Genomic DNA, 11,663 nt, shown 5'->3' on the forward strand with positions numbered 1-11,663 from the left:
TATTTCTTCCAACGTCGGGGTGAGCTCAAAGTCTGAGAAACGAAACACATTGTGCGCTGAATCCTAGCAAGTGACTAGTGATCTGATAATATCACCCCGAGGCTGAATGTCTAGTAAATCCGGGAGATCTTTCAGATATTTCCTTACTTTGTCTTTCCCCTCCTTGCCTAAGTCGTTCCACCATAGTCGCAACTCAAAAGGGATCTTGGTCATTATTGAAAAGGGTTCGTTTTGTATCGTGCTCATCCTGTACATTTATTAAGGTGATTATGCTAAACAGAAGACTTTTATTAGACTCAAAATAAAACTATCTGGATTTTTTTCCAAGATCTTTTTTTATTTTTTCAAAACGACGAACTCGATTTCAAAAATGCGGCCTTTTAGTACTTCGAATAAAGACTCTAAAGCTGCGAGGATCAACCGATCAAAAATGAAGACCGAAGATGGCCGTTTATGCAATGTCAACCTTCCGGCGTCCCGCTTGGGAACATTCGGCTGTTTTTACAAAAACGGCCTCACCCGACTCTTTACACAAGTGGCGACATTTGTCAAAATTATTATTATTATTATTATTATTTTTTTTTTTTGGTTTCGGCTATTTTTAGCAAAAGGTGGGGTTGAACCCGATGGGGGTTGCCTACGTATCTCACATCCGGTGAGAATCAAACCGGCGTAGTTCGGTCAGAAATAGGGGAAACAAATAAAATCTTTTAAAGAAAAGAGGAATAACTATTTTTATACATATCTTTATTTTATTTTATATATTTTTTTGAACAAGAGACTAAGGAGATCTTTGTACATTTAAACCCTTTTTTTTTCATTTTTTTGAAATTTCGAAAATCTTTTAAAGAGATACTACAAATGAAACCAAAATTTTTTTTTTGATTTTTTTTTCTTTGTTTTTTATTTTATTTTTATATACATTTTGGATTTTGAAAGTGGTTAAAAGGAATAAATCGAAACTAAAAGACAAAATTTATTTTCATTTTTCTTTTTTTTTTCTAAGAAAATTTCGGCGAGGTTTCAACATTACTTGGACATTGGTTTTATTTTTTCCCAAAAATAAGTAATTATCTCCCTACGCTGCTATTCTTTTTTGAAACTTCTTTGGAAACCGGTCAGCATGCAGATCCGAAGCAAATAGATGCGCAAAACAAACGGGATGCAGCAGGATGGTCTTTTCATTTCAGGTTGCCTGTCCTAGACGGACCCAACCCCTGTGTTGAGTCCCCTATGTCAAATGCAACATGATGCAGATAAGCGTTCCTACTAGGGATCCGGCATGAGGTTTCGTTATACTAAGTTTATAACCTGGGTAGATGTTCTAGACTATGTACCCGAGCGGACAACTCGAGTCGAGGAGGGGCAACTTACCGGGAACCAAAAGGCCATCCGGCTTCGTAACTTATCCGTCCTCTTTCTTATTTCGGGTATTGACACTAACAAAATAGGGAGTCTCAACCAGTAAGCACATCCCCAGAGGTGAAGAGAGAAAGGTTTCGGCACAGTTTATATACAGTTCAGATAATATCAAAGCGGTAAAAGACAACATTCAGCACGTTATGTCAAAACATGTAATAAATATCAGATAATAAAGCCAAATATAACAATTATTCTAAGCTCGAATTCTTGAACCCTGAACCAGTGGTTCTGGGTTACAGTTCCCCAGCGGAGTCGCCAGAGCTGTCACACCACCTTTTTGCGCGCCCGCCCCGAAGGGTTAAATGCGTGAGGGAGTTTTTCCAATTTAAGTGACAATATTCGAAATGCGATTATTTATTTAATTCAGAGTCGCCACTTGGGAAAGGTTCGGCTTTTGGTGTCCCAAGTCACCGGTTTATCTTGAATCCCAAATCGAGGAATTTTCGACTTTTCCAAATGAAGTCTGCGAACCAGAAATTCTAAGTAAGGAATTCTGTTGACCCGAGGGAAGGTGTTAGGCACCCTCGAATCCCGTGGTTCTAGCACGGTCGCTTAAATTGTTATAATGGTTAAATATCTGATTTAAATACATGTTATGACTTACGTGCTTTTATTAAGTTTAAACCGCTTTTATTATAATCATTTATTTTTTATAGAATTGCAACGTCATAAAAATGCATCTCGAACCACGTCACAATCAATGCACCCGTGGTCGTCGACACATTTTGACTCCGTTGAGATTTGGATTTGAGTCACATCCGTGTTTAAGAAGGTTAAATTATTAAGGGTGCGCCTAAAGCAACTAGCGTATTGTTATTTTTGGGAAGGCCGTAAAATTCACTAAACGGCCTGTCCCGAATTCTAAGTATTTTAATATATACATTTAGAGGGCCCCGCAGCTTGTGCATTTTTGTGTGTCGAGGCTCGTCTCATTTTATTTAAAAGGATAAGTCTACAGTGACTATATTTTCTATTATGTTTGTCTCTAAAGAAAAAAAAAGAAAATACGTACTTAATTAAATTGGCTGTCTGGCCAATTTGGCCTCTTATTAGTTATTGGATTAATTCTCCGCGAGGTGGAAAAATTTTGAGCTTTATTGGACATGCTTTCAGTTTGATAAAAGAGATTGCATACAAGACAAATATCATGCCTAAACTCACCATAGGCGTCTGTCCCATTTTAATTCAAACTGGCCTTTTAAACAAATTAACAGCATTGACTACTATAAGCTACTACCAATGGGAATTTATTTTGATCTAAGCGCCAAAACCTCTTACCCAAACTCAGGCCTATTAAATTAGTTTTCCTCAAAATTGTCGCATTATTTCGAAACAATGAATCTATATCGAAACAAGGAATCTAACAAAAGAGTTGGCGTACATGGCTAACCTGTTAACGTAACACCACATGAGAATTTGTTTGGAATACATTTATCTTGAAATCAAATGGGACAAGATATAACAGATTTGACAGTTCAGAGGTCTAGACAAGAGTACATACAGATGCTTGCCATGATTCTATGTTATGCTGTCACCACTAAATCAAACCCAATGGTTACACACATGGAAATACATCTGATCTAACAACAATACTATCTAATAGCTCAATCTCAATTAGGATGTGTGTTAATTCATACAGAGCAGTTTCAGTTTGGAATGAAGTTAAACAAATATAGGCCAACTTATCATTCAACCTATGGCTATATTTTGAACACAAGCATTGTGAAGTAAACAACATTCATTTCTTTATTTCTGCTTCAAAAACTTCAAGCTTTCAACAACACATGGTTTCAGAAGTGTGTACCTGGAAGTGTTTACAGTTGAAGAAGAAGAGAAGTCAGTAGAGTAACAGTGGCAACAGAAACAGCAGCAGTAACAACTGGTAATAACAGAACAAATCCCAGTGCAAGATGCAACTACGGCCGATGAAAATAGCTACACGAAAGCAGTAGGCAGTGTAGTAGAAACAGAACTCCAGACAGAACAACTCCAAGAATAAACTAATGCAACACACCACCAGTAATCTCAATTGAGACTTGGAAGAATCAGTACTGCTCAACAGATTGACAACAAATGAAATCCAAACAACAATAGGAAGAAACAGTTTCTGATTTTTCTGTATGTTTTTTATTTCTTGCTCTCTCTCTATCTGTATATATCCTCTCTCAAAATCAGTCTAAATTTTTTCCTCCCTCAACTAATGGCAGTTCTCCCCTTTTTATAGCCTAACATCAGCCCTTTTAGTCTGTCAAACACATCAGAACCCCCTCCTTTCTTGCTGTTTTTTTTACTCCAATATTTAAAATTAGGAACCCTCCCATGATATTCCGTGACAGTCCTTTTAATCAGCTTATTAAACTAAAAGCAGACATGGGCAGCAAGAATATAACCTGACAGCATATGCTGTGAAGTTATTTTAATCTCTAAAAGGGCCTTTATGCACATGTTGTGCACGAGTACACATGCCACCAATTCAGACTGCAACTACAAACCAAATCCTTAGATTTCCGATTCAAATTAACAACTATAAGTAGCTATACTCGATTCTCAATTTGATTTAAACAATGTTCAGCAAGAAACAGATCAAATTGTTATCATTCAAACAACTGAAACTATTCGACGACACGTATCAAATCGACTATACTAATTATAACATATACAATCAACAACCAAGGATTGGAATCAAACAGTATTGCACAAAGGGTTCAGATTGCATTGTCAAAACAGAGATGACCTTGGGAATTGATTACTCAAACAATTTCAATTCAGTCGATTATGCAGTTTACATACACACACATTATCAGTGAATAAAGAAAGATTTGACCGAATACAGAGGTCTGGGCAAGGTGGGCAACAAACAGTTGATAAAAATTCAAAAAAACAAATTAAACAAGACGTTTGGCCATACGAACAGACCTTTAACAAACACATGAACTGAATAAAGAAAAAGAAAAACAAGCTTACCTTAAAGCCTTAAAAAATCAGAAAGACTTAGCTCGAATTTGAATAGACCCTTCTTGGGGTTGAACGGACTTTAATCGAAGTGTTCTCAACTGAGAACACTTCGATTAAGGTCCATTAGACCCTAATCACTTGGCTCAAACGGACACAGACCAGGCTCGGGGTTTCTAGGGTTCCTAGATGGCAGATTTGGGATTTGGGTTTCCACGGTTAGATTCGAACCAAACCAAGCGTGGTTTGGTCACGAGGGAGGTCCGGGGACTGTCTGGTGTGAAGCTGGGGTAGATCGATGTAAGTCGAGGTCCGACTCGAATCTTCAAATGAAGATTCGAAAAGGTGGGAGGGGATTCGAGTCAAAAGGGCAACAGATCTATGTTCAGGGTGGTGAGACGGTCCTATGGTGTTAAGGTGGGGGTCACCGGCGTCCATGCCGCCGGGTTTAATGGCGAAGGGAAAGGGGGTGGCTCTTAGGGTTCCGGGGTTTTGAGTCTGTGAAGGGGATGACTGAGGCATGGGGGGTTTGGCTTAGGCGCGGGGTGAAGGGGGAAGGGTTTATATACGGGGTGAGTAATTGGATGTTGGCCGTTGGATTGTTGATGATCAATGGCTGTGATCTATCTACTAAAGGGAAACGGTGTCGTTTCAATTGCACGGGGCTGGGTTGGACCAAGGTTGAACGGGTCGGATCTATACGTGGGTACGGGGGATGTGATCTTGGTCGTTGATCATTCTGAGATCAACGGCCCAGATCAGACTAGATCAAAACTACGTCGTTTGGACGCCCCTGAGGTCAGCTGGTCTGGACCGGGCCAAACATACGTTTTGGGCTCGATTTGGGCCTCAGATTTTAAATGGGAAACAGGCCCAAACTTGATTTCAGGCCAATTTTGCACTCTTTTTTCTTTTATTTTTAATTTTAAAACAAAAACCTAATTAAACAAAATTAAACCCCATTAATTAAACACTTAATACAATTGTTACACACATATCAAAGATATAAAAAATGGGTAAAATCACCAAGGCGACAAATACGACAAAACATGCATATTTCGTGATTTTCCTTTTAATAACCGGACTATGATTCAACTACACATGACACACATTTTTTGTATTTTGTTTGATAAAAAATAAAAAATGGACAAAATTACAAATAACTAACGAAATGTCACGTAAAAAATTGTACAGCAAGACCATTTGCTATTATTTTTATTTCTTTTGGAGTGATTGTTGCGTAGAACAAAAATCACGTGCTCACAAGTAGTACTTAATACACTTATACTTAGTGCATAGTATAGCGTAAGTATATATATTATATATATATAAGCTATATTCGATACAGTATTACCTAATACACTTATACTTAGTGCATAGTATTATTCATAGTACTATTAACGATTCGTAGTACTATTCATCCCTTATATTACAAAAGTATTAACGACTTACATTTATATTATTTAGATAGTAAATACAAAAGTGATTTTTAATTTTGACCATTGTTGACCTGAATAGAGACCAACTTTGGTCGCCATTTATTCAAGAATTTAGTTTAGCGACCAAAGTTGGTCGCTATATTTAAATCAGATTTAATTATATTTCATATAATATTTAAATTAATAATATAATTATTAAAATTGTATAACTGGGTCCCATTTAAGCGACCAAAGTTGGACGGTATCTTCCTACCCTTTAAGTTGCGACCAACGTTGGTCGCAATTTTTATATTATATATATTTATATTTTATAATTTTTTTAAAATAATAATATAATTATTAAAATTTTGTAGGTGGGTCCCACTTTAGCGACCAACATTGGTCACTAATCTCAGTAAATGTTTGACCAAGAAAGTCTGACCAGTCCAGTCAACATTTTGACTAATATAACGACCAAGTAGTGACCAACCTTGGTCGCTATTTTGTTTCTTTTATTTATTTTATTATTTTCTCTAGTTTAGCGACCAACTTTGGTTGCTTTTTCCCACATACTAACTTTGGTCACTAAATTTTGGTCGTTTTTTCCGGATTTCTAGTAGTGATTGAGACTGCTTTTGTTAGGATATCAGCAATTTGGAGAGAAGTAGGTGTATAAAGCAACTTGATTCTCTCTTCTTCCCCTTTCCTCCTGAAAAAGCTTTACCATATAATTTGTAGTAATGAAATGATTAGATCTCCATTGTTAGTTAAATACTTGATCCCCACCAACCTAGGTGGTTATTCCAAATGTGCATGAGACTGCACTCAGGGATAAAATTGCTTTCAATTTAGACATATAATCTGCTAATTCCAACTCTCCATTCCTGCTAACTACCAAATGAAGAGACAAGAGAGAATTTCCATTTATCCTTTTGGAGGTACCATAAATATAAAATAATTTCACATGTCTGCTTCCACAATTAAGCACCTGCCAAGCTCAACATAATGTGACAAACAATTGTGACGAACTTGCAAGATGTTGTGATTCTTGTTGCTTACTTTTATCTCTTTTAATTGTGTTGGGGGACGCAGAGATGTTAACACCTATTCTACTATATGGAGCAGATATTCGAAGCAGTAGGGAAACTAGCTCAATGTGGTGAGAAAAGTACAAATAATATTGTTATCAAAAATGGTCATCCAAAGGGAAAAAAAAACAAGCGTGTTTTAAAGAACAATTCTAGGCTTCTTTGGATTTTGCTCTAGGTGTCAATTAGTGTAGAGAATTGACTGTAATATTGTGTCCACGTGCACCTACTAAAGGGTGATTACTCATTCTAGCTTCTTACACGTGGATTAATGTCCACGCAATTAAAAATTATCTCAAATTACTTAAAATACTACTTACTTTTTAAGACACTTTATATATACCCTACTGTCGTAGCCATGTGGTACCATTTAAAATCGATATACACTATTATTTTATTAAAATATCTATGTAACAAAACATATATTTTCTTAACTTATAATTTTCCTAGTCCCTTATAAAGTGTAAAAATTCTCGTACGTTTAATTCGTAAAATGGTAAAAATATAGCCTTCTTTTCTTGTGAAAAAAATAATTCATATCTTTACAATAAAGAAAATCTCTTTTATAAACTTTCTTATATTATGTGTATAATTTAAAACATATTTGAAAGTAGTAATATTAATAACTATATAAAATTATATTTTTCGAACTTTTTCTTTTTTACAAAAACGTTTCATTATAGATTCAATATGCATACATAGACTCAGAAATATATGTTTGCAGAGCAAATGAATCAGCACTCTCCTTGTTCTTCTGTGTGTGTTAAACCTCATTTTTCTATCCATCACTTCAATTCTAAATTGAGACAATATAAAAAAGATGCACTCCTTTATCCGGAAGAAAATAGATATAATAACTTCAATGTGATTCATCGCCGTCCTACTTCGTTAGTCCATTCTAAAATGTTGACCACTTTATTAGATCAAAACTTCTTTCTCTTCACTGTTTATTACTTCCTGAATATTACACTAGGAAAAGAAAATCTAGGACTAGCTTTTCTTTTTTCTTTTTAAGTTCTAAAATTCAGCCGAATATTAACTTTACTAATAGGACCACTTATCTCTATTTAAAAACTAGAATTATAACTCCCGACCAAACAAATGTAATAGCAATCGAAAAATGGGGTACTTACAATAACAATGTCTTAAACCCTCGGTAACCTCCTAATAGACATAATCTCTTTCGTACTCATGTGGATTTACTTACGATATATCTTAATGCTAAGGTACAGGATGTAATACTTTTAGCTCGTGTTGATTGTATCAAATTTTTTGTAGCAAGATTCGGGGCATTCGGAGGCTGTTTTGCGAGGCAAGGTCTTGTTGGAGTAGAGGTTTGCACAGTTTGAGGTAACACTTCTAAACTTGGTTGTGAGGGTATGAAATCTCGATTTATGTGTTATGTGATTGGTGTTGAGGTGACGCACATGCTAGGTGACGGGTGTGTGGGATTGCACCGTAGTATTGTGATCTAGTCGATTTTATGGAACTATGTAGCTATCTTATCCGGACATTATTAATGTACTCAATGTGATAGAGCACTTGAGCTGTAATTTATGCTAGAAAACATGTTTAGGCTATAAGTTGGTACTATTGGGACCCACAGTGGTCGATCTTTGTTGTTGAGTGGTTTGGTTAATTGATGTCATCTACTCAGTCGCATTCATCATTGCATATCATATCTCAGCCTTCGTTACAGTATACAAACACATTTAGATGCTCATGTACTCAATGACACGCTGGTTTTGGGAAATTTTTTTGTATTGAGTTATGACATTCTATCCCGTTTTATGATATTTTCACTTATTTAAACATGTTCTAGTATACTTTAAATTTGGAAGTGTTGGTAATGTCTGAGCGGTCGGCTTGCCTAGTACCATGATAGGCGCCATCACAACAGGTTGAATTTTGGGTTGTGACAGATCCTAAAGACAAAGTATAATTTTCTGGTGAAGGGTGTCCAACTGACCACCGCTCGCTGGCCGTAACTTTATCACCCATCTCTTGAGCTAAGATAATATAGAACAGTTTGTAGGAGTAGCAATCTTGATGAAACAATATCATCCATCTCCTGAGCTAAGATAACTCCATCCTGTAACATCAATTCTTATACGTTAGTTGTGCAATACATGTAGATTTTTTAATTGTACTAAAACACTTTATTAGAAAATAGCCAGCAGAAAGTACAAAATTGATGATCAACTGCAGATTCTAAATTCCCTAATCAACAAATTGAGAAACTAATAATACTGATTTCACTTTCATTACAAATTTCCAACTTTGTCAATCCTCAAGTAAATTGGGAAAGACACAGGTTTCTGACTCTCTCCATCTTCATTCCAAACACTTGTGAATTTTTCAACAACATCATCAGTCAAGAGCTCAACACCCTTTTCTTTTGCAGTTTGATAAGCTGACCATGACTTCAAGTATGTGAAATAAGAATTCAAGTCCATCACTTTCTCAATCTTGAACTCAAATGGTCCATTGTGATCACAACCACTTATAGTCTCAAATGGGAAGTCACTAGTTTTATACTTTTCATCCACTAATTTTCTCGGAGATTCCCAATATGGTCCAGCATCAACTGTGTAAAATTTCTCAAAAATTGGATCCACTGAATTGTTTACTTCTGGCACAGTGTAACACCAAGCTGCTATTACTCCATTTGGTTTCTTGAGTAACCATTTTACTTGTTGATAAAAAGTTGGAAGATCAAACCAATGCATTGCTTGAGCTACTGTGACCAAATCTACACTTGACTCTGCTCCTATTTTGGTTTTGATTTCGGCCATTGACATCTTGGGAGAGGTACATATATATTGAACATTAGGGACCTTTACGGCAAATTCAAGCTGCTTTGGTCTTGTGTCTGTGGCTATTACATTCTTGTAGAGCTTAGCTAACTGAAAGAAACAATAATTTAAGAGCATTTAGGACAACAAGTAGTTATGCTGGAACACTAAAGGATGCTTATTTTTGAACTCTTACTTTAGGATATCATAATTTAACAGGGGAAATATATGCTTCTTATTGTAGTATTATGTGCCTGTAACTGTCTAGATATGTAAAATAGCTGCTAAAGATTAGTTCCTCATAATAAAGAACTCTAACAATCTTGTTTCAGTGAAAAGTTAAAAATGCTAGATTTCTTGTTTTTCCATAAGGCCTATTTGGAAAAAGATAAACAAAGACATTGTGCCATTCTCTAAGAAACAGAGGTCTCTACTCTTGCAACTAATTATCAGTTTAGTCAATTCTCTAAATAGACAGGAGCGGAGCTACAACCATTGAAGGGTGGTCAGTTGTACACTCTTAGCCTATTTAGAAAAAGAGAAAAACCATTGTGTCATTCTCTAAGAAAAAGAGGTCTCTACCTTTTTCTATGCGACTATATATTACAGCGGCAGGGCGACAACCATGGAAGGGTGTCTAGTTGAATAAGCTTCGCCCAAAAATTATATTCAGATTATACTATTATATAGGCTTCTCGTGGCTGTCTATTAGAAACAGCCTCTCTAAATACAGTGTAGAGGTAATGTCCGCATATTATCTACCCTCACCAAATTTCACTTATGGGATTATACTGGATTTGTTGTTGTTATTATATTATAGTATTATATAGGTCATATGGTATTACTTTCTATATACATATATATTAAATCTAAAATATCCTTAACAAAATTCCGACTGCAAGGAATTTTTGCAGATTTACAGGAGGGTGGGTAAGGGGATGAAGACATGAAAGGAATTAGAGAGACTTACAGATTGAGCAGCCTGGCCACTACCAGTGCCAACATCCCAAACAAGGTCATGACAAGGGGTTTTTGAAGCTATGAAATTGAACAATTCTTCAGGGTAACTTGGCCTGCCCTTTGAGTACTGTTGTGCCTGCTTAATAAACAATTTTGCCATTCTTTTTTATGGCCTGTTTGGCCAAAAGTGTTTTTTTTTGCCAAAAGCACGTTTGGTAAAAAAATAAGGTGTTTGGCCAAGCTTTTGGAAGGAAAAAAAATGCCTTTGAGAAGAAGCAGAAGCAGTTTTGGAGAAGCAGAAAAAAATAGTTTCTCTCCAATAGCACTTTTTTGAGAAGCACTTTTGAGAAAAATACACTTAGAAACAGTTTTTTAAAGCTTGGCAAAACATTAATTGCTGCTCAGAAGTGCTTTTCAAACTAAGTCAAACACAAACTGTTTCTTACCAAAAGTACTTTTGAGAAAAACACTTCTCAAAATGAGCTGATTTTTGCAGCTTGGCCAAACGGGCTATTAATCTCCTCTTTTTTGTCTCTCTCTCTTTGATGTAATGAAGATCTGAAACCATTGCTTCCTTTATAGAGATAAAGCACTTGTAGCAAAAAGATACATGGTGTTCCGTGTTGCTTTTTGCGTTCGATTGGTGAAGTACTATATTAATCAGTTGGATGGAACTTTCCTATATTCAATGTATCCCTTAAGGGGATTTTTCCTTTTGGCATGGCAGCTTAACAATGTACCTAAGGTTGTATTCTCGGTCGGGCCAGTGCCTAAATGAGCTAAATGGGCCGGGCCTAACAGTCCCGAGCTCTGGCGTCCCGGGCTTAACGGTCCTGGAGGGTGGAACCGGTCCACTGTGGGCCTAAGTCCACATGACCCCGGGCTAAATGGGCCGGGCCTAAGTGTTTCAGACTATTTTTTTTTAAATTTTTTTTATCTAAGGGACGAATCTACGTGTAAGGGACGGGGTGGTACGCCACCCGCAAGCTTTGGCCGAGACTATGCAATAGTATGTATACATATATGTA

The 11,663-nt window shown here is 36.3% G+C and overlaps 1 protein-coding gene across 1 annotated transcript; it reads right to left on the bottom strand.

Annotated features, from left to right (window-relative positions):
• Positions 1-9,069: 9,069 nt before the first annotated feature.
• On the bottom strand, positions 9,070-10,929 carry LOC107787844 (uncharacterized). The gene is made up of 2 exons (XM_075232485.1): positions 10,646-10,929; positions 9,070-9,786 (listed from the first exon to the last, which is right to left on the bottom strand). The coding sequence occupies exons 1-2, from the start codon at positions 10,793-10,795 to the stop codon at positions 9,145-9,147; spliced, it is 792 nt and encodes a 263-aa protein (XP_075088586.1). The 5' UTR covers positions 10,796-10,929; the 3' UTR covers positions 9,070-9,144.
• Between the last annotated feature and the right edge of the window lie 734 nt (positions 10,930-11,663).

This window comes from Nicotiana tabacum, chromosome 16 (genome assembly GCF_000715075.1).
Source record: "Nicotiana tabacum cultivar K326 chromosome 16, ASM71507v2, whole genome shotgun sequence".
Classification (NCBI taxonomy): Eukaryota; Viridiplantae; Streptophyta; class Magnoliopsida; order Solanales; family Solanaceae; genus Nicotiana; species Nicotiana tabacum.

Bases quoted from the DNA above. Each gene is read 5' to 3' on its own strand.
- LOC107787844 (XM_075232485.1), bottom strand. From the start codon at position 10,795: ATGGCAAAATTGTTTATTAAGCAGGCACAACAGTACTCAAAGGGCAGG. The intron at 9,787-10,645 runs GTAAGTCTCTCT...TGTTTCTTTCAG, and splicing joins GTGGCCAGGCTGCTCAATCT to TTAGCTAAGCTCTACAAGAA.